The sequence below is a fragment of the Somniosus microcephalus genome, chromosome 34 (genome assembly GCF_052327205.1).
Source record: "Somniosus microcephalus isolate GS21.2 chromosome 34, FLI_Smic_1.0, whole genome shotgun sequence".
Taxonomy (NCBI): domain Eukaryota; kingdom Metazoa; phylum Chordata; class Chondrichthyes; order Squaliformes; family Somniosidae; genus Somniosus; species Somniosus microcephalus.
The window spans coordinates 6,197,546-6,221,040 of NC_141020.1; the positions used below are offsets into that span (position 1 = coordinate 6,197,546).

At 47.0% G+C, this 23,495-nt stretch overlaps 1 protein-coding gene across 6 annotated transcripts in view; it reads left to right on the forward strand.

Moving 5' to 3' along the window:
* sipa1l3 (signal-induced proliferation-associated 1 like 3) overlaps nucleotides 1-23,495 on the forward strand; it is a 233,984-nt gene that overhangs the window by 205,320 nt on the left and 5,169 nt on the right. For all 6 annotated transcript variants that reach the window (XM_085973275.1, XM_085973272.1, XM_085973277.1 and 3 more), the window contains 5 exons: nucleotides 7,366-7,531; nucleotides 12,657-12,864; nucleotides 13,941-14,087; nucleotides 19,170-19,302; nucleotides 21,896-21,977. In XM_085973275.1, the coding sequence (XP_085829401.1) occupies nucleotides 7,366-7,531; nucleotides 12,657-12,864; nucleotides 13,941-14,087; nucleotides 19,170-19,302; nucleotides 21,896-21,977 (736 nt within the window). The remainder of the gene's footprint in view (nucleotides 1-7,365; nucleotides 7,532-12,656; nucleotides 12,865-13,940; nucleotides 14,088-19,169; nucleotides 19,303-21,895; nucleotides 21,978-23,495) is intronic.

Consider the following 23,495-nt stretch of genomic DNA (forward strand, 5'->3'; position numbering starts at 1 on the left):
TGGTTAACACAAACCTATCGGACAGAAAGTTGGAACTCTGCACTCATACGTTTAGACATTTCTAACATATTTAGTATGTAGCTCGATGGATTTGGTGAAAAGCAGAGGCCCTTGGTCCAGAGCCAACATCCTGATGTAGATTGCATAAGGGAAATTGCTGCATATTAACAGACCAGCCTGCAGCCTGCCTGTGTGTTTTCACACTAACCTAATGAGCTCCCATCCCTGCGATCACTGTACCTGACCTGGAAACTGAATACGCTGGATGCTACACACCCAGATGATTTTGATGCTTTATTATCGATAAAATTACGAGTTTACCTCATTTTGTTTTTGTCTCGAGTATCTGTTGATGGTCGACATCATAGAAGCTCCTCACATTTATATCCAAACACCAGCCTAGGTTTCCCCAGCAGTCCCATTGCTTGCTGCCTGATTGGCTGCTGGGAGAACGCTAAGGCTTTAGGTCATAAAATAGGCGCATTTCATCAATAATCTCAACTACATATTTGTTTGATTTTAAATTTAAAAAAAATTAAGCCCAGTTTAACCCAGAAAGAACTTTTCTGGCATAAAACAATGAAAAAGATGAACCTAGGGATTGAATTGCCTGAAATGTTTTCTTTATCTGATAGTCAGTCGGAAAAACACCACCGTTGATCTGACAGCAAATAATTGCTTCCACATGACCCAGGGCCAAGCCACAAAACTACAGCTCTCCCATCCAGTACAGTGATCCCAAATCTAGAGCCTTGCTGCCTTTCACCAAGAGTAATGCGGCCAGCGATCCTGTTTTTGGTAGGCGTGTGTGTGGCCACTGTGTAAGTTGTGAAAGAATATATTGTTCAGTACAGGGTGGGCGGCGCAGGGTGTTGGTGCTCTGATGTGCTGTGGCTCAGAGTGGGAGGTCATAGGATTGCATCTATGATTTCCCCATTCAAGGAATAACATTAGGGAAGGGCTGGGTGAACGCTGGAATACTTCCCCACAGGGATTGGAAGGAAAATTTGGAGAGTGACTCACTTCTACCACATCTTTCAACCTCCCAGCGATCTTCCCAAGAGCTGTACTGGCAGAGGCTGGGGTGCGATTGCTGGTCTGGAACATTCAACTTGGGAGTGGTGCGAGTGTGAGGAAAGATTAAACGAGGAAAATAAAGGGAATTCCTTCCATGCTGCACCCCTCTATCCCTTTGGTTTTCTCTTTCTGAAGGTGGTAATTTATGCTTGGAAACCGTTCCACACATGCTAGTAGCCCTCGTCTCCTTGCCCATTTGTCATGTATAAGCCTAGATGATGATTGTTGCTGGGTTATCTACAAGCCCAATCACATCTTCACCCAACATCCACACATAGGCACCTTTTCATACATGGTCACTGAAAAGTCAGGAGCAGGAACTCGTGCTGTCTACTCACTTCCCTCTTCTTTCCCCCCCCCCCCCCCATCCCAAACTTTGTAGGCTGTAGCCAGTTGTGTGTGTGCACACCACACTGTCAAAATCTGAAATTCCAGTGGTTCCAGTGATTACACTAATGCAACAGAGGTCAGTGGGAGGGGTTGGGGTTCGTGGCCTTGCCTTCGATTCAGCTCATTGTTCACATTGCTGCAGCCTCTAACTTAGAGCAGGGTGAAATTAAGCGCGGCTGTAATTAGACAAATATTTTCAGAGTGAATGCAGCCGTAAACTCTGGAAGACCCACTGGTGTGGCATCAAAATGAGCGCCTCGGTTACACAAAGGCGGGGTCCTGTGCGGAGGCAAGAAATAAAATGCAAGGCACTATAATTACTATTCATGAGCACTCATGTTTGGCTGAATGTAATGTACTGGAAAATTATAAATCGCCAGCAAATTCCACTTTAAAGTACAATAATAGATTTTCACTGCAGTATTCGGTGCTTGGGCCCCCATTCTTCCTTATCTACATAAATGATATGGATGCAGGAACAATTTGTAAGCTTGTTCAATGTGCAGATATCACAGAAATAGAAAGTTCAGCGGGGACTGAGGATGCAGTTAATATTTTGCCAAAGGATTTGGATCATGCAAATGGCAAGTGAAATTTAATACAGACAATTGCAAAGTGTTGCATGTTGGGGAAAGAAAGATTGAGCAACACGGGGATGTAATGAACTGAATAGAAGACTTTGAGAAGGGCCTATCGGACAAGAAATCCCAAGCCTCCTGTCCATGCCTAACTGCCTCTAGTCCCTTTCTCCTGCCCTCTTCGCCCTCCTCCACAGTACCAAATTGAGGCCTCTCCTCAGAATATCCCAAAACGAATTATGTATGTGAAGTGCAGTCACTATCATTTAGGTAAATGTGGCAGACATGCAAGGCACACAAGCAGCAAATGAGATGAATGACCGGGTAATCTCTTTCTCTTTTGGTGGTGGTTAAAGGAAGAAGGTTGGACAGGACACGGGGAGAACCTCCTGCTCATTGCATAATGCCATAGGATCTTTTACATGTGTCTAAGCAGACAGACGGTTTAACGTCTCATCCAGAAGACGGCACCCCATGACGGTGCAACACTCCCTCCGTGCTGCACTGAAGTGTCGGCCTAGGTTGTGTGCTCAAGTCTTGGAATGGGGCTCGAACCCACAACCTTTTGACTATTGAGGCGAGAGTGCTCCCACTGCGCCACGCTAACACGCACACAAATTATTTTGGGGAGTAAAGCAACCCTCTTCTGTCAGTATTGCTAACTGGCGTCATTGGTGCTTATATTCAGCAACCACAACTTGCATTTATATAGCGACTTCAACATAGAAAAACGTCCCAAGCGCGTCACAGAGGCAAAATCGGACAAAAATAGATGCCGAGTCAAGCAGATTAAGAGGGGTAACCAACAGCTTTGTCATAAAGGTGGCTTTTAGAGAGGGTCTTAAAGATGGAGAGGCTAGAGGAGTTCCATAGCTGTTGTGCAGCCACCAATGGTGGGGCGAAGGGGGTGAATGCAAGAGAGGCCTGATTTGGAGGAGCGGAGAGTTCTGGGTGGTGGAGGTGGGGCTGTAGCTTATGGAGGATGGGTGATGTAATGGAGGTGGAGGTAGACGGTCTTTCTGATGGAGAGGATATGGGGTCGGAAGCAAAGCCCGAAGTCAAATAAGACATTGAGGTCGCAAACAGTCTGGTTCAACCTAAGGCACTGGCTGGGGAGCGGGGTGAAATCGGTGGCAACAGTACGGAGTTTGTGTTGGGGGGCCTAAGACAATGGCTTTGATCTTCCCAATGTTTAACTATTCCTTTTCAAAATGCATTTTGAAAAGGAAGTTAAAATAAATATTGATTCCTCATGACTTTTATAAGCCCCGTGACTGCCTTTTTAATAGTGTAAAGGTTGTAAGTTGTATTTAAGCACAACACTGGGGAAAGATTCTGATGCTTGCCGCACACCAAAGAGGAAGGGCTAATAAAGCTATCTCTCTGACTGCACCCATTCAGTGGCATTTGCTGCACATTGTCAGGGAGCAGAGCCTAATCGCCAACATGTGGCAAAATGAGGACAGAAATTCAACAGCATTTACATTCCGAATCTGCTAGTGGTTTCCTTTCAGAGACTAGAATGGTTTAGCAGGAGAAATCAAAACCAATTTCTGCTGGCACTTGAGATCTGAGGAGTTTAAAATATTTTTGCCCAGAGACAGGGGTGGGGGGGGCGAGTATTTCCAACAGTGCTCACACACGGCCTCAGTTGTCAGAGTGCCTAGCGGTAGTGCCTGGGCAAAACTTTTGTTCCTTCCAACACGTATTAGAAGTTTGTTAGTGTGATCAAAAGGCTTTCTCTCTTCCCATATAAAAGCCTCACGTAGCGTGCTCTCTTTATTTTCCATCTGTGTCTTCTGTCCTGAAGGGACTGGCTTGTTCTGGCGTCTGTGTGCTTTCAAGAATGCTGCGCCTTTCTTTGCTGACTCAACAACAACTTGCATTTATACAGCGCCTTTAATGTAGTAAAACGTCCCAAGGCCTTCACAGGAACGTAATCGGACCAAATTTGACACCGAACCATGCAAGGAGAAATTAGGACAGGTGACCAAAAGCTTGGTCAAAGAGGTTGTATTAAGAAGCATCTTAAAGTAGGAGAGCGGTTCAGGGAGGGAATTTCAGCGCTTGGAGCCGAGACAGCTGAAGGCACGGGCAACAGTGATGGGGTGAAGTAAGTCGAGGATACACGAGACCAGAGTAACGCAGAGTTTTTGAGGGGGTTGTAGGCAATGTTCCCTTTAAGTTGCGCAGCTGCACAGCGCTCCAGTGATCCCGTGCAGCCGGCTTGTCAATGCAAGAACCGCGCATGTGCGGTATTTTGAACAGCCCGCGCGGCCCCAAAAATTTAGAGGGAGCATTGGTTGTAGGGCTGGAGGATGTTCGAGATAGGGAGGGGTGAGGCGATGGCGGGACTTGAACATATGGATGAGAATTTTTAATTTGAGGCATCGCTGGACTGGGAGCCAATTTAGGTCAGCGAGCATGCGTTAACGGGACTTGGCGCGCGATCCTTCTTCATGTGTAAGTTTCAACAGTGAGTGTCAGCAGGTACTTCACCAGTCGGGGGGCGGGCATCACGGTCATGCCCGATCCTGTGCTTCCCAAATGTCCACTCGCACACTTTCCAGCACGGATTGCGGGAACACTGGCTGATTTTCCTTGTCCTTCCCCTAACTCTGACGGTGTGGCCATTCGTAGCAACACTGCTGCCAGCTTGGCTGAGAGCAGCAAAGGCCTCAAACCTGGGACCTTCTGGGTCTGTGGCTCTCTTGCAAACAAGGCAGTAAAATGACCCATTAAGCCATTGCAGGAGGTGTGATTAACTTTCCAAATGAATTAATTTATTGAGTGGTAATAATTCACACAAAACATATAGGCCTAGAAATTCGGTGGGCTGCGCCACCAGTTAGCGCCTAAAGAGGGCACTCAGTGGCTTTAGCGCCACTGGCCACGCCTCCCGCGATATTTAGCGGGACGCTAATGGCGACGTTAGCCTGTTGCGCTGCGCCGCCACCGATGACGTCATCGGTGTGCGCAGCGCCCCTCTACCGCCCCGATCTCGATATTCGGTAGCGCCCATCTCTGTAGCGCCATTCGCAAATCGCGCCCGGTTCACAGGGCCTACCTGTGGCGGCAGTGGCGCAGATTAAGGTGGAGGTGCGGGGCGGCTGTTTTTTCGGCGGCCGCCTGCCAGCACCTCCGTCCCCGGCCTCCTGATCTCTCCCCCCCCCCCCCCCCCCCCCCCCCTGCGGCAGTGCCGGCTGTTTTCCGAGAGCCCGGCACTTCTCCTCGGTGCCGGGCTCTTTTGCCAGCACTCGCGATCTCCGCTCGCGCTGGTGCAGGCCCCTCCCCCTTAAGAAGGGGAGGAAGGCCTGCAGTACCGCAGCGCGCCGTGGCGCTGCGACATGTTGCGCTGCAATATTCAGTTTCAGCGCCTTAAGAGGGACGCGGCGCGCCTCGAGCCTCGCCCCATGTCCCTCTAGGGGCGTTCAAGCTGAATTTCCGGCGGTCGCAACTGCTGCGATCGCTGCGCTAGTTCCGGCACCCAGGCGAGCTTGGCGCCCCGTTTGCGGCTCCACCCAATTTCTCCCCCATAGTGTATGAACAGGAAAAGTTACAAATATTGTTTGGCTTTTAAAAGATTCCTCTAATTTTCTAGTGTGTGCTTTATATTTGATGTACTCAAATATAATTGCAAAGTTGAAATACACAGGGCAGGAGCTGTCTTACAAAACATTTGAAAGTGTGAAATTGTTATGTTTGGCTAGTGCCATGATATTTTTTTGACTGAACTTACTGTTGTCCCCTACTTTCTCACCTTTTACTAGAAGTGAGAGGGAGGATGAAGAGTACAAAACCGTGCCTTCTGCACCCTTCACATTTGACCATCAGGGTAAAGGTTGAGGGATAAATATTGGCCAGGACACCGGGGAGAACTCCCCTGCTCCTCTTCAAAATAGTGCCGTGGGATCTTTTACATCCACCTGAGAGAGCAGACGGGGCCTCGGTTTAACGTCTCATCCGAAAGACGGCACCTCCGACAGTGCAGTGGAGTGTCGGCCTAGATTACGTGCTGAAGTCTCTGGAGTGAGACTTGAACCCACGACCTTCTAACTCGGAGGCGAGGATGGAAGGAGAGTAATTCCTTCTAATGTTATTCAAGGGCACTTCCTAGGTCAACCAAGAACAGCAGAGAGCTTTGAGGCAAATTATTATCTGGGTTTGAGAATCTAGCTGGTTCTAAATGTGTATTTTCCTCTTTTTGACTCATCCCATGTGTATGAATGTCTAGCTAGGAGTGGGGTTGAAGATTTTGGGGATAAGTATAGACATAAGTGATTATGGAACATACAGGAAACTTTCTGGTATCCGGCACGGACGGGACCGAGCCGGTGCCGGTCTATCAACATTGCCGGAGAATCGAGCGCGATAGTTAAAAGATACGGAGCTCAGCGTGCCGCCTAAAGCAACAAACCCTGTTGCTTAGCTTCAAAACAATCAGCACAGCTTGCAAGTGTCTCTGTAGCTTAGCAACAGCTTCAGTTAGACGCTTGCACGGCCAGAAATGAGTTTAAAAAAAAGTAACTAAAAGTAAAAAAAAGGTTATCTGAACCAACCCCTGAATTTTGCCAGTTAACTGACATTTCCGGTTATTTAGTGGCCGGTTAATCGAAAGCTTCCTGTAATGGATCCTGTGAGATTGGGGAACCATTGAAAAATATCATATGCATAAAACGACTGACCCGGGATTGAATAGCGGATGTAAAGTTGAGTAGATATTCTAGAGCTTCACTTTACAACCATTTGGGGGTTGGGTACAAATTTTGCAGAAGCTTTCCGCGGAAGATTTGATGGGACAGGTCGTACATGGTCTGTGGAAGATGCGGGTTTGACCGCTCAATGGCCTTTTCTGATTCCATGCTTCATGCTCTCGAGTTTGGTTGATTTGTCCTGTGTAGCGGTGAGGCATGAGTTTGTGCCTTCACACAATGGTTTCCAGATCTGCGGTAGGATAATGGAGGCACGCCTCGCCCACGCAATGTTGGCATAGTCCTGGGGAGCCTCTGTCCTAACTTCCACAAGACAATGTGAGCTACCCAAAGGCAAATAACAAGGAAGTCAATAAATATAGACGTCTGACAGACAGACAAAGTCTGATGACCTTGCAGAGTCCTAGGAATCTCAATTTGGAAAACCATGCTTCTCGGTTGGAGAGGAAAAAATGTGCACTATTCATGCATCTCACTATTTTTGACCCATACTTTGTGAACATTAAAAGACAATGAAGTGTGTGTAATCCAGTTGCAGTAATATCCCAGACACACTATTTATTATTCATTGTCTTTAAACTCTGCATTCTGTTTTATTTCTCCCCCAGGAATTCCAGTGTTGCCTCTACAAATGTCTTCGGGCAGCCCAGGTTGCGAGCATCTCTCCGAGACCTCCGATCACCACGCAGAACCTACAAGTCAACCCTCGAAGAAGATTTAAAGAAGCTTATTTTATTGGATGGTCCTTTGCCGGAGCCAGATAAAGAAATGCTTGTATGTTCTACCTTGGGCAGTAGGGGTGGATGGGTGGGTGCTGGAACTATCCGCTGTCTGTTGCCGGTGGGCTAACGAAATGTAAGCTGGGAATTTGTGGGTCTGTCTGCATAACATAAGAAATAGGAGCAGGAGTCGGCCCTTCGAGCCTGCTCCGCCATTCAATAAGATCATGGCTGATCTTCTACCTCAACTCCACCTTCCCGCACTATCCCCTTAGCCCTTGATTCCCTTAGTATCCAAACATCTATCGAGCTCTGTCTTGAATATACTCAACGACTGAGCCCTCTGGGGTAGAAAATTCCAAAGAACCACAATCCTTTGGAATTCTCAGAGTTCTCAACATATGAAGGAAGGTAGACCGGAGGGAGAATCATCCCTAGGCTGCTCCTGTGCAGCTTGTTTCAGAACAGAATTTAGGAGATCACGTGAGGGGAGACCGAGAGGAACTGTATCTCCTAAGGACAGGAGAGAAACAGAATTTAGAAATACGAACTGCTGAGTGAAGCCATGGCAGTAATCAGTGGGTTGAGCCGTGTGTAGCACTGGTCTAGATGGTTTACTCAGAGTAGAGTGGTGATGAATCTGTTGAAAATGTAATAATATGTTTCAATAATGATTGATTGCATTTTCCATTTACGACTTGCATGCCACTGACTCTTGGTTTTCACATATGCTACACAGCTATATGCTTCTTTAGTTTGGACCATTTAACAGGATTTTTTTAAATGGGGAACCTAGGTGTAGGGCTATTGCTAGTTGAAGACGGGATAAATTAGAACGTAGTGATTCAGTGGCACCAAGCTTAAGGTTTAAAAGTTCTTGTGCGGAGTAGTGGGAGCAGAGTCAAAAAACATAGGAGCATTCAAAATAGAGTTAGATTCCATGTTGGGGTACAAGAGTGGCAAGCTTTATTGGGGTCGATTGACTTTTCTCATGCTGGACTGTTAGAATGTTAGAGGGAGGGCAGAAGTTTGAAGCTTTGTATTTCTTTATAAGACAAACGGTGAAATTAAAGTTGTCCGATCAAGCAGTTGTGGTCGGTAGATTGGAGGAGGAAGAGAAGACCCAGGGAGATGAGGTTTGCCACAGTTTTTGGGTCCTTTGAAAAGGTGAGTTGGATTAGGAGGCAGATGTAACATCAAATCTGCCCAAGGGTTTCATTCCCTTTTAATTTGCGAAGTGTGGCACGTGGACAGGATCTTTCTTGTGTGCGATTTATTTTTCTCTAATTTTCCCACTGGTGCAAGTATGCCACACTGTCCAGCTGGTTGCAGTCACAGCAAGGAGAACAGGTTGTTAAAAGAAGCCTGCTTCACATCACAGCCCCACTGGCTACACTTCCAGCAGTGGTCGTACCCAGAGCGGCACAGACTGTCAAACCTCCCAGTGTATTGTGCCACACCGTGGTAGGTCGTGGCTTCCATATCGCGACTGCTTGAGGAAGACTCGAAGCAGAGGCCAGGGTCTGACCCAATGACCTTCCCTCATGGGGAGAAGGGGAAAATGAAAGGACCAGTCATTCCAAGCCACACTCCTGACTCGATTGACACCATCAGAACTCTTAAGAGCAGCTCCCCAGGCTGTCAAATCAGTGGGAATACAAGAACAGGAGACGGCCATTTAACCCCTCGAGCCTGTTCCGCCATTCAAACTGATCTGTGACCTAACTCCATATTCCCCCCCTTTGCCCCATACCCCTTTAATACCTTTGGTTAACAGAAATTATCAATCTCTGATGTAAAATTAACAATTGATCTAGCATCAACTGCCATTTGCGGAAGAGAGTTTCAAACTTCTGCCACCCTTTGGGTGTCGAAGTGTTTCCTAACTTCACTCCTGAAAGATCTGGCTCTAATTTTTAGGCTATGTCCCCTCGTCCTAGACTCCCCAACCAGCGGAAATGGTTTCTCTCTACCCTTAATATCTTGTAAACTTCGATCAAGTCACCCCTTAACCTTCTAACTTCCAGCAAATACAACCCTAGTTTGTGTAATTTGATGGGGAACCTGCACAACATAGGGAGAATATGGGAGGGGAAATAGATAAAATAACACACCCAAGATTTTTTTTTTAGCAGTCAACATTGATGTGCAACTAGTTTTGTGGCCATAGTATTATGTCTTTGGGTAGATGCAGTTTACAGTCAATTTCCAGGTGAATTGCCATAGCGATGAGCGTGATCAGCATCACTGTTGTCTTGTTTGTCTGACATGGTTGTATTTTGGTAATGCCCACCGGCAGTGAATGAAAGCAAGCCAGGGATAGCTGTCCCCATCCACCACCACCCTCCTCCGCCTGGCTGAACCTGTTCTCACATTGAACAACTTCTCCTTTGACTCCACTCACTTCCTCCAAATTAAAGGTGTTGCTATGGGAACCTGCATGGGTCCTAGCTATGCCTGCCTTTTCATGGGATATGTGGAACATCCTCTGTTCCAGTCTTGCTCGGGTCCCCTCCCTCACCTCTTTTTCCGGTACGTTGATGACTTATCGGTGCCGTTTCCTGCTCTCGCCCTGAACTAGATAATTTCATTCATTTTGCTTCCAATTTCCACCCTTCCCTCACCTTCACATGGTCCACCTCCGACTCTTCCCTTCCCTTCCTCGACTTCTCTGTCTCCATCTCTGGGTATTATGTCTGTGAATGATTGAGACACGGACAGCAGGAGTTGAACAAAACAAGTCTTTACTGATGGAAGTCAATAGTGAAACTGAAAACAACAGGGGCTCACTAGCGCCTTTTATACAGGGGTGGTCACTGCCGGTACTGCAGCCTGAGACCAGTTATTCTCTTAAAGGTACATACACAACACTGGGGATAGGCTATTGACAAACATTCACTATAAGCCCACTGACCCCCACAGCTACCTGGACTACACTTCCTCCCACCCCGCTTCCTGTAAGGAGTCATAGAGTTTTACAGCACAGAAAGAGGCCCTTCGGCCCATCGTGTCTATTCCATTCTCCCAGTTTCTCCGTCTCTGCCGCATCTGCTCCGACGATGACACCTTCCATACCAGTGCTTCTGACATACCTTTTTCCTCAACCGAGGATTCCCCTCTACTGTGGTTGTCACGGCCCTTGACCGTGTCCATTCTATCTCCCGCACTTCTGCTCTAACCCCTTCCCCGCCCTCCTGAAACCACGATAGAGTTCCCCTTGTCCTCGCCTCTCACCCCACCAGCCTCCACATTCAACAGATCATCCTCCGCCATTTCCGCCACCTCCAGCGTGATCCCACCACCAAACACATCTTCCCCCTCACCTCCCCTTTCAGCATTCTGAAGGGACCGCTCCCTCCACGACACCCTGGTCCACCCCTCTATCGCCCCTTCCCCTTCGCCCGGCACCTTCCCGTGCAAGCGCAGGAGATGCAACACCTGCCCTTTTACCTCCCCCCTTCCCACTGTCCAGGGCCCCAAAAACTCCTTCCAGGTGAAACAGCGATTTACTTGTACTTCTTGCAATCTAGTATACTGTATTCGCTGCTCACGATGCGGTCTCCTCTGCATTGGGGAGACCAAACGCAGATTGGGTGACCGCTTTGCAGAACGCCTCCGTTCAGTCTGTAAGGGTGACCCCGAGCTTCCGGTCGCCTGTCACTTTAATTCTCCGCTCCACTCCCACTCGGACCTCACCGTCCTCGACCACTTACACTTCCAATGAAGCTCAACGTAAGCTCAAGGAACAGCACCTCATCTTTCGATTAGGCACTTAACAACCTTCTGGACTCAACATAGAGTTCAACAATTTCAGACCATAACCTCGGCCCCTATCCTTTTTTTTTTCTCTCCCTCTCTCGCATGGCAGCTGTTGATCATCCTGCCATTGCCATTTACACTTCATCTAGAATCATGCAGTAGCAAAATACTGCGGATGCTGGAAATCTGAAATAACAACAGAGTGCTGGAAACACTCTGCAGTCCAGTTCTGACGAAACGTTAACTGTTTCTCTCTCCTCGATGCTGCCTGACCTGCTGAGTGTTTCTAGCACTTTTTGTTGTTATTTCATCTAGCGTCATCTTTTGTTTGTAACTTGTCCCATTACCATCTCCTTTTTTCCTCGCGCCATCATCCCTTTTGTCTCTTAATCTCTCCTGCCCTCCATCCTATCACAGACCTCCCCTTTTGTTCTTTCCTCCCCTCCCCCCTCTCCCTGCCCCTGCTCTTGCTTAAAAACCTGTTGCATCTCCAACTTTTTCCAGTTCTGACGAAGGGTCATCGACCTGAAACGTTAACTCTGTTTCTCTCTCCACAGATGCTGCCTGAGTATTTCCAGCATTTTCAGTTTTTATTTTATAGCTGTCCTCATGTGTTTGCTGCCTTTTATTTAACCTCCCCGTGAGCAAAATTTCTGCCACTGCCTTTGCAGATCTGTAAGAAATCACACAACACCAGGTTATAGTCCAACAGCTTTATTTGAAATCACAAGCTTTCGGAGCGCTGCTCCTTCATCAGGTGAAGGACGAAGGAGCAGCGCTCCGAAAGCTTGTGATTTCAAATAAAGCTGTTGGACTATAACCTGGTGTTGTGATTTCTTACATTTGTCCACCCCAGTCCAACACCGGCATCTCCACACCTTTGTAGATCTGGTGTCCGCAATGATAAACTTCAAGCTTCAACAAGTGTGTGCTACTGATTATCGCGAACGTGCCAGCCCCTCATATTGGCATTCTTTCTGCACAAAATGTCATTCTCCTATAACTGTGTCTCATACGAGTATGACCATGGCACGATATAAATAACGGGAAGCTACAGTGGCCTTTACTCTGTGCCTCCTTGACACTCTCCCCACCCCAGGCAACAGGGTGATATCATCACACCCCTGCGTGTATATCCTAGTGGACCTGTATTCCCAAAATGTATCTCGACAGAACCTTACAAGTCTCCCGAGTGATCCCGGAGAGCGGGTGCCGATTCCCAATGTTGCGGGCAAGCTTCCTGGCTGCACTGTCCAATCGGGAGTAGTGCTGTCCAGGAAGTTTGACCGCAGTCGGTGATCTGGAATCCTTCTTGAGCGGTCCAGCAGACACACTCCGAGCACAAATGTCACGCAGCCTTTGTGTGAAGCCTTCGCCTTTGTTTATTATGTTTTTTTTTAAAAAACTCTCTGCTTCTCTAGCATTCTTCGCGAAAGACCCTGCAGAGGACGCTTTCCGATGAAAGTATCTGTAGTGGTCGGAGGGAACCCAGCTTCTGCAATTCCCAGATTGCAGCTCTTGACCAGGCTCTGCCAAACGATGTGATCTTCACCAGCGCATATCCTTCCCAAACACTGCCCATTCGCAGAGTCGCCCAGCCGCCAGGAGCAATCGGCCTTGAAAAAAAATGTAAGAATATAAAATAAATCAGTCAGGCAGTAATATCTGCTCAGTTATTCCTTGATGATCTTTCTAGTTGTAAATTTTGAATTTTAACTCCTATCCTTATTCTATTTGTGTATATGTATGTATAGAATTATTGTAAGCCTGCAGAGCATAGCATTTTATCCTTTTACTTTCTCTCCTTTCCCTCCTCAATTCATTTTCTCCACTTTAGACATTTTCACAGCATTAACCTACCATCACAGGTGTGGTGTGTTGTCTTGCCTTGTCTCAGTTGAGTTGGCATATGCAGTCCAGCTGTACTCCGCCAACTTTGGCCAAGCACCGGGGAGAACTCCCCTGCTCTTCTTCGAAATAGTGGCCGTGGGATCTTTTACGTCCACCTGAGAGCGCAGACGAGGCCTCGGTTTAGCATCTCATCCGAAAGACGGCACCTCCGACAGTGCAGCACTCCCTCAGCACTGCACTGGGAGTGTCAGCCTAGATTTTGTGCTCAAGTCTCACTCACGAGTGGGACAGGAGATGTAACAGGTTCATGTCTCCCTTAGTGTTACTCTTCGGCACTGGGCCAGGGATGCGGTTTGTCTTCTACTTATTGCTGCATTTCATCCCTCCAAATGAATGGTGTTACTGTTTTCTCACTGGTTTATGTTCACAGGGGGTTGTATGTGTTGGGAGTGGAGGAGAGTGAGATTGTAAGAGAGAGAGAGAATGAACTGGATTGGTGAGATCCACATAGTGCTTGACACTTGAGGTGGTGTGTAAACTTGGGCCGCATATGTTCTACCGTCTTTCAGGCTGTGCTTTTTCTCCCCCTCAGTTGTTAGCGCGCTATAATGTAACGTGGCCTCTGCTCTCAAGCCATGCTTCTACTCATTCTCTGCCTCTGTGACTGTGTTTCACCCCATGAGCGAAACAATGCTGGAAAAACTTTGCTTCTGAAAAATTAACCCTTTTTTCCTTTTATATTTAAAAAAAAAAACAACAAACTATTTTGATGTGATAATTGTGTTTTTACAGTCCAGTGTGGACGCCTCCTCAAACTCTGGCCGTGAAACCTGTTTTGTGTCTCTCCTGTTCAGCTAACATGTCTGCCTCCGAGTTGTCCTTGATTGATGTGCGTGACCGAGTACCTGTGCGTCGTAATGATCCAGGACTGATGCCTCTGCCAGACACCGAGTCGGGGCTGGAATGGTCCAGTCTGGTCAGTGTCGCCAAAGCATACGAAGGTAGGATTCAAGCTTCGAAACATTTTTAAAGTTTGTTTTTAAAAAAAAACTAAGTTTCACACCCAGGAATTTCTAATTTCTTCAAACATTTGAAATGTGTTCATTCCAGTCTAGCTATCTATTTAGCTGGGCCCTGGATATACTGTCGAGAATATTCAGTCAGTCTGTGGAGCGGAGCTTCGATAGGTGAAGTCAGAGCATCGGGCTATTGTGCTACAGTCTTCTCTCTGACTATAGCCCCTGTCAAGTGAGGCTCCGCTCCAGGAGCACATCCATGATGAATTTGCCCTGAAATACCATGCAATAAAATCTCTTATTTATTAAAGCCAAACTGCTAATGTCAGGGCTGAAGATCAAGTGGAGTTTAAGGGCTCACTGGCTCAGCTACTAATTACACATATGTAGGAGACTAATGAATTTTCATGTAAATCGTTATTGCAAATAACCTGATGGGACACAAGAGCAGTGTCATAAAATCACAGAATAGTACAGCACAGAAGGAGGCCATTCGGCCCATCGAGTCTGCGCCGGCTCTTTCGAAGAGCAATCCAGTTAGTCCCACTCCCCTGCTCTTCCCCCATATCCCTGCAATTTTTTCGCCTCCAGTTCCCTTTTTTTTTTTGAAGGCTACTATTGAATCTGTATCCACCACCTTATCAGGGCAGTTCATTCCAAATCCCCTAACCACTTGTTGTGTAAGAATGAGTGTTGGACTCCTTTCCCCTTCGAGGGACTGGACACAAATCCAGCCCAGGCTATTGGAACAAAGGTTTCTTCTGTTGGCTTGGAGGGCCCTATGTGCAATGAGTTCGGCCAGTCCCAGTCCAGTTCCTAACTGCACAAAACTGGCTCCCTAATTTGGCACGATTTTCAATCCTCAACACTGACCTGACTCAGGTACATTCATATATTGGATGTTGTTCAATTCTAAGACATGAATCCACTCTCGCTTCAGCTGGCAAAACATAAATGGTTATTGTGCCACCTGTCCCCTTAATGTGGATTACCATTCACTCATGTTGTCAGTACCTTCTGTGTAATGTGCATTTCCAAAAACTTCCAATGTTCTCGATGCTTCCAGCCCACTGGAAAATCCAGCACAGCCCTGCTGAAGAAATAAATTCAAGCCTCGTGAGGTTAAATCTTTCTCCGTAGCTTCCTTGTTTTATTCCTGGTTAATATGTTTACAAATGAACAACAGAAAACCGAGACACACACCGAGTCACAGTGCTTCTTGGAAACCTGTGTTTGTGTGAGAAAGAGCCTAGAATAATATCACTATTGTGAGATGGGGCAGCAATTCAGCGAGGGATAACCTGAAACCTCTGGGATAGCGTCACCTGAGACTAGTCAGAGAGTGCCGACACAATGCAACCCTATCGGCATCACATGAACTCCTCTGAGCTGAATATCCTGGGACTTGAGGCTGTGTGAAACGAAATCTGGATTTATCCCGTCGGCAAGTCACCAGCGGTAAAAGACGTTGGATTGGCGCTGAGGTGGGACACTGCATTGTTTGGTATGGGTTAGCCACAGACTGGTGTCGATTGTACTGAAGGATTGATTTTCAGCAACACTCAGACCAACAATAACGGCAAACATTAACTACAGGAGTAACTCGATGCCCGATCCATAGTGAAAGGAGCTCAAAGTTGGTCAGCGGATTAAGCAGCAGACTTTGCCAGCGGAACAAATGGGTTTCAACAAAGCCCAAAACTGCTGGAAATGGTCATTTTTTTTTTTTTTTTTATATAAAAGAGTGAGGCCTTTTACTTTCTGTATCGCCACTTCCTCCAGTAATGGAGGGAGACTCGCGTTGGGATCATTGTTACCTTAAAGACTTTAAAAAGTGATTTCCTATCACCTGAAGTGGGGCTGGTGCTGAGCGCAGATATGCTGGAAATCCAGTGTTTCTACAGACATGGTCACCTCCATATCTTAAAGGAACAGTGCGATTTATTTAACTTCCTGAGGTTACTTTAAATAAAAAAAATTATGCTATGTCAGTGATTTTGCTCTTGTGCATCTCCAAGCGGCTGCCATTTCTGGACTGGCAGACCCGAGCATGCCTTCCACGGTACTTTAGGGGCTGGTTATAGAGGGAATGGGAGTGAGTTGGTGCGGTGGAGGAGCTTCATTGCTGACCAGAAACGCAAGCTTGCCTATCTCTGTCCCCCCCCTATGTTGCTCGTTGTGGGCCAGTTGTCTGTCTTGGCACAGCATTAACGCATTACCACTATCTCGGGAACCATCGTGTCCCACAGCATTCAATTTATCTCTCTACGTATCCTAAATTCTTTCTCTACACTTTCCTAGCCAAAAGCTCAACTGCCACTTTTTTTAATAAGGTGTTTCACGCGACTTCTGTTATGGGGTGGGGAAGAGGAGGAATTTCCTCTAATCTCGGTTCTTGCTTGAGGCCTTTTAACTCTGGTTATCCAGTTCAGCAAAACCCACATTATCTATTTCACTCGGCATTTTATAGAGCTGGAGCAGCTCTCCCCTCAATCTTCTTTAATGGAAACCGCTTCAGTTCTGTGAGTCTCTAACTTACAGCCCTGAGAGGTGCATAACTGTGCATAATTAGCCATGTTGATAGTGTTACTTAACTGGATACTTCAGTGGTCTTGACTGATGACTCCTACATCTTGTGCATCTTTTAATTTGCCGGTTCCGATCTGCATTGCTTTGACTTTTTTTACTAGAATGGTTCCAAGGTTGAGGGATTACAGTTACGTGGTGAAGCTGGGGTTGTTCTCAGAGCAGAGGCTGAGAGGAGATTTAATAGAGGTGTTTAAAAACATGAAGGGTTTGGAGAGAGTAAGTAAAGAGACATTTGTTTCTGATGGCAGAAGGGTCGATAACCAGAGAGCGCAGATTTAAGGTGATTGGGGAAAAGAACCAGAGGCGACAGGAGGAAAAACATTGTTTACGCAGCGAGTGGTTGGGATTTGGGATGCACTGCCTGATAGGGCGCTGGATACAGATTCAATAGCAGCCTTCGAAAGGGAATTGGATAAATACTTGAAGGAGAAAAAATTGCACGGATATGGGGAAGAGCGGGGGAGTGGGACTAACAGGATTGCTATTCGAAAGAGCCGGCGCAGACTCGATGGGCTGAATGGCCTCCTTCTGTGCTGTATTATTCGATGATTCTAAATCCATGGTATATTTTTACAAGTTAATGTCCTGTAGGAATCGCCGTTTGCTTTCATTGCAAGAATAATAAGGGTATTTTATAAATGGTTTGGGGGGTGGGGAATGCACAAACTAGATGAAAAGAATGTGGTTTTATTCTGTCAAAAACCTAACCTAGTTTTTAAAAAATTGTGATCTGCCACTGGTTACCTTCCTGCCTGAAAGGAGGAATGTTTTTTACTCGGGGGTATATCCCCACGGAAAAAAGGGAAATAAAACGAGCTTTGTGCCAAGACTTGTTCACAGTAACACCCTATTTGGGCTTTCTTCATACGATTGTTTTCTGTTGTTGATTTTCACCCCCGCTCCCATCTTGGCATGGGTTTGACCAAGGATTCTTACTATTCACTTGACTGTTCCCATGGGGGGGGGAGGGGAGGGGGGGAATGCTCTTAATTGTCGCAGCTATATGTCTAGCACTGCATTTGCGGAGCAGCTGTGTCTGATGAATGTGTGCAGTCTTCACGTCACTGAAAGCCTGTAATCAGTTGCCAGATGTTTCCTCGAGTGTTCTAGTTTGTTGTATTTACAGGCCGTGCAGAGTCTGTCACAGAATGTGAAGCAGACAGTCAGAAAAATGTATCTACGCTGAAAGGGTCAATCGAAGTCCAACCCGCTTCTATGTAAATGTAAAACCCTCCGAGATCTCAGCGCTCCTCCAATTCCGACCTCTTGCGCACCCCCTGATTTTAATCGCTCCACCATTGGCGCGGCCGTGTCTTCAGCTGCCTGGGCCCCGAGCTCTGGAATTCCCTCCCTAAACCTCTCCGTCTCTCTCTCCTTTTAAGACTCTCCTGAAAACCGACCTCTTTGACCAAGCTTTTGGTCACCTGTCTTAATATCGCCGCCTCCAAATCAAATCAAAATCAAATCAACTTTTATTGTCATTGTTAGTGCACAAGTGCAGTACAACGAAATGTAGGCTTGCGGCTCCCGAGAGTGTACATTTAGATTAAGACATTTAAACATTCAACATACATTTGGCTTGTAATACATTAACATAAACAGAACCATAATAAAGTGCATTGGCAGATGTGCAGGCTTTAGAGTTTATTTGTGGAGTTCAGTAGGATGACAGCCCTGGGAAAGAAGCTGTTCCTAAATCTGGTCGTACGGGTGCGAATGCATCTGTAGCGTCTCCCAGATGGCAGGAGGGCGAACAGACTGTGGCTGGGGTGGGTAGGGTCTTTGATGATGGACCGTGACCTCCGTAAACAGCGTTTCTGGTATATGTGCTCTATGGTCGGTAGCCGGGTGCCGGTAATGCGTTGGGCAGTTTTGACTACCCGCTGCAGGGTGTCAAATTTTGTTTGATAATCGCTCCTGTGAAGCACCTTGGGATGTTTTACTGCGTTAAAGGCGCTGTATAAATACAAGTTGTTGTTGTCGGAATGCTTTTGAAATGTAGTCGCTGTTATAATGTAGGCAAATGTGGCTGCTGATCTGCACACAGCAAGGTCCCACAAACAGCACTGAGACAAATGACCAAACAATCTGCTGTAGTGATGCTGGTTAAGGAGATAAATATTGGCCAGAACACCGGGCGAGTCTCGCTGCTCTTTGAATAGTGCTATGGGAAATTTTTCTTCCAGCTGAGAAGGCAGACTTGGTTTAATATCTCATCCGAAAGACTTCCGACAGCGCCGCCCTCCCCCCAGTACTGCACTGAGAATGTCGGTCTGATTTCCCAATGCTCTTGACCATTTGTTCCCTGCACATGCTCAAGGCTCTGGAGTGCAGTTTGAACCCGCAGTTTCTGACTGAGGCAAGAGAGCTAGCCACCGAACCAAGACTGAGTCCGGATAGCGAGCAGGGAACACTGGAGGGATCTTCCAACAGGACTTGCCAATGATAATTCTGTTCTGTGTTTTTTTTTTATTCCAGTCCAGAGAGCTGTTTCCCTTTTCTCACTGAATGATGCCTCCGTTGGATCCGAGGTTGGACCAGCCTATAGCCCTGTACATCCACACCTTACCCTGGAGCGACAGTCCTCCCCCCGAGCACCACATATTTTAAGGTGACTGCTATTTGTTCTTATGATTTCCCAATGCTTCTTGACTATTTGTTCCCTGCACTGCATCAAGTTCTGTTCACATCAAGGTGCGACAGAACAGCCTTATTTTTCCTACTTTGTATTTGTTGCCCCTTGCTCCTTATACCAAAAAACATTCATAACTGCTAGAATTCCTATCATGTTTCTTCAGTCCATTTCTGAAGTGCGTGACATCAATTTCTCACCATACCTGCAATTATAATTAACTTATTCCAATGCACTCCTGGCTGGCCTCCCATGTTCTACCCTACGTAAAGTTGAGGTCATCCAAAACTCGACTGCCCGTGTCCTAACTCGCACCAAGTCCCGTTCACCCATCACCCCTGTGCTTGCTGGCCTACATTGGCTCCCAGTTAAGCAACGCCTCAGTTTTAAAGTTCTCGTCCTTGTGTTCAAACCCCTCCATGGCCTCGTCCCCCTCCCTATCTCTGTAACCTCCTCCAGCGCCCCCCTCCCCTCCCCTCCCCCTCGAGATATCTGCACGCCTCCAATTCTGGCCTCTTGTCCATCCCCGATTTTAATCGCTCCACCATTGTCGGCTGTGCCCTAAGCTCTGGAATTCCCTCCCTAAACCCCTCTACCTCCTCTCCTCCTTTAAGACGCTCCTTAAAACCTATCTCTTTGACCTTGGTCATCTGCACTAACATCATCTTATGTGGCTCAGTGTCAAATTTTGTTTCATAACGCTCCAGTGAAGCGCCTTGGGACATTATGCTACGTTAAAGGTGCTATATAAATGCAAGTTGTTGTTAATCGGTTGCACAGAAAGTGGTGCCAGACCCAAGACTGAAAATCTGAAATAAAGAGAGAAAATGCACCATATGTTTAGCATCTGAAAGAGAAAGATTGGTTAATATCTACGGCTGATTAATGTTTCTGCTGGAACCCTTCACGCGAGCTCATTGACTTGCAGTGCATGGTCGATATTGAATTACTGAAGTACAGAAGACATGAAAATGCAATTTAATTTGGAAAAGGTGATTTAGAGCTGGGGTCACGTGCAGACGCAGAGCTCGTAGAATCAGTCAGTGAAGTCGTTGCTTTTAACCTTTCCACTGCCCACCTTTCAGTCAGGTCAAAGCTCTTTCCGATTGGTGCTTCGCTTTGTTGTCAGTTGCAGATTTATCCCTGCACCTATTTTAATTAATAAGTTCCGCACAGTTGCAAAATGTTATGGTTCGGATTAAAAGGATTAATGAATCCAGCAATGCAAGCACAAAGATGGGTTAATGCTGCTATGAGCACATTCTAGTCAAACTCTAATATAGGATTATGTTATTTAAGGGTTGGATTGTTGGCTTAAGAACCAAGTAAGGAGAGTTGGTGAGTTCCAGCTAGCTGCCTTGGTCGGGATTCATACAATTATGTGGGGGGGCTGGTGGGGGAGAAATTCTGTATTCTTCCCCACCCCCTCCCTCTGGTCCCATTCTCTGAGGATAATTCATGCTGCGATACAGTTCCACAGAGGTTGACTCCTCTCCGCACCTCACCTAAGTCGCCATTTGTGACTCCAGAAAGTGAGTCATAACGAACATGCAAAATTAACAGGCAGGAAAAGCCCAACTGGTCCATCAAGCCTGCCCCACACCTCGCTAGCTGGGGCATCGTGACCAGCCCCTTCCTGCCCCTCCGCCTGCCCCCGCGGCCATGTCATCTCCTAGGAGAGGTCAGAAAATATCTCTCCAGGCCGGTAAGCAAAAAAAAAAAAAGTACACCGCAAAATTGCTCTCCGACCCCCTCAGACGATCGAAACCAGTCCAGGAGATCACGCGGATCAAGCGTTTACCTATAAAATGTCAACAGGCTGTTCTACCATGGCGTGCTGTCGGCGCTGAGCCTGACCCAGACCTCGCCCTGTCACGTACCCAAACCTTCCAACAACCAGGAGCGGGAATCCCAGCCAACTTCCTTTTTGTTTCGCATCCCTTCCTGAACTCGTGTTAACAGCAATTCAAACCTCTTGACACAGACCAGTGATCCCGGGTCCAAATGGCTCCGTACCCACTACCACGTACAAACTTAGCCCTGGGAAGCATCTTTATAAACTGTTCACTTTGTTGCAGCAGTTTTTTTTTAACTTCTCCGTGGCAGTCAGTTGTGTTTGTTACCTCAGTGACACCTGCTGGTGTAATCTAGAGTAGCAAGGGATTGTGCACCTTCAGTATCACTGAAGCACGGCAGCCAATTTGCGCACAGCAAGCTCCCGCAAGCAGCAATGTGATAATGACCAGATCATCTGTTTTAATGATCTTTATTGAGGGATAAATATTGGCCCAGGGCACGGGAGAACTCCCCCTGCTCCTCTGGGTCCCACGGGATCTTTTACATCCACCTGAGAGCGTAGACAGGACCTCGGTTTAACATCTCAGCCAAAAGATGGCGCCTTCGACAGTGCAGCACTCCCTCAGTACTGGAGTGCCAGCCTGGATTCTGTGCTCGAGTCGTTGGAGCGGGGGCTTGAAGCTCCCGACCTTCTGATTGGAAAGGCGGGAGTGCGAGCCACTGAGCCACAGCTGAGGCATTGTTCTAAATGTAACGAGTGTATCTTCTGTTACAGCGATGAGCCAGGGTTAGCGCTGACGGGGAAAGTGTACCAGCTTGAGGTCCAACTGAAGCAGCTTCAGGACGATCTGCTGAAGGTAAGAGGTGCAGCTGCAACCTATTTCTTTGATTCATTCTCGGGACGTGGGCGTCGTTGGCAAGGCCGGCATTTATTACCCATCCCTAGTTGCCCCTTCAGAAGGCGAGTGCCTTGCTAGGCCACCTCAGCGGGCAGTTTAGAGTCAACCACGTTAGTGTGGGACTGGCGCCTAGGCTGGAGCGGGTAAAGACGGAAGGTTTCCTTCCCTAAAGGATGTCCGGAGATTGTCGCCATTCCAGTGCAGTTTGGGGAAAGGTCCTGGGTTTTATTTCTTGCAGTCTGGATAAACAAGCAAGATAATGCTCGCTTTCGACAGTGACCTCATGCTCATACCGGGGATGAGAAATTATAAGGAGAAATTTAGATACAAACACTATTTCCACAGAAGCAGTGAACGAGATTTAATAGATATTTCTAATGATGAAGGATTAAGAAAGGGTGAACAGGGAGACTTATTTCCTCTGGTTAAGGGATCATCAATTTAAAATTCACACAGAGCAAGGCGAGAGATTCGGAAAAACTTTTCTATGCAGAGAGCGGTTGGAAAATGGATAGCTTTGTCACGGGGAGTAGTTGAGGCAGAGACTGCTGCATTCTTTAAGAGGAGAGTCGATAAACATTAAAGCAGAAGACGGTTACAGGGCTGTGGGGAGAGAGCGAGGCAGTGAGATCAGCTGACGTGATGGGCTGAATGGCCTCATTCCATGCTGTAAACTTTAATTGTTCTGTGTCTTGAGATGCATGGCCATGTATGTAGGCATTGTTATGGAGGATACAGTCACAGAATTTGCACAGCTTAATAATAGCACCATGATAAATGGTGAGTTTGGGGCAGTCTTTCAACTTGAGTCACTAATTGCCCGAGGCAGCTGTAAAAACTGGAGTGGGATCAGAAAATGAAGGAGTGTTTCCAAGACATCCTTTGTGGGATATGGGAACGTTTTTCCAAGCACCAGTCATCTGCAAGGACTTATCCTGAAGTATTCCCTTGGTATTTAGAAGATCCAAAGAAAACACTGTGCAGCCAGTGTTGAAACATTAAAGCGCAGGAAGCCTGGGAATAGATCTCGAACACAGGCCGTTTCCCTGCAGTGGCGGCGTGTATGGAAGGGAGCTGCCCACAAGAAGCTCGCAAGTGGTATTCACTGAAGCATCCAGCACTGCGCCGCTCAATGGATTAGTAACTCATCACATTAACCGTTTGGCCTCCTCACTCTTCATCTCTGCTGGACAGGCTATGTTCTCTTGTTAGACAATTTATTTGTATTTTGTCCCTTTTATGCAGAGATGGGCTTGCTGAGGATTAGGTCCGAGGCCTTTCCCAACACCGTTGGGTCCTACTCTCTCTTGAAATCCCTCCCTAATCCCATTTGCGCTCTCCCTCCTTTCTTTTTCTTTCTTTCATCTTTCTTTCTTTTTCTCTCTCTTTCTCTCTTTCTCTCTCTCTCTTCCTCCTTTTAAAATACCATCTCTTTGAATCAAGCCTTTGGCCATCCATCCTAATCTCTCCTTTCCC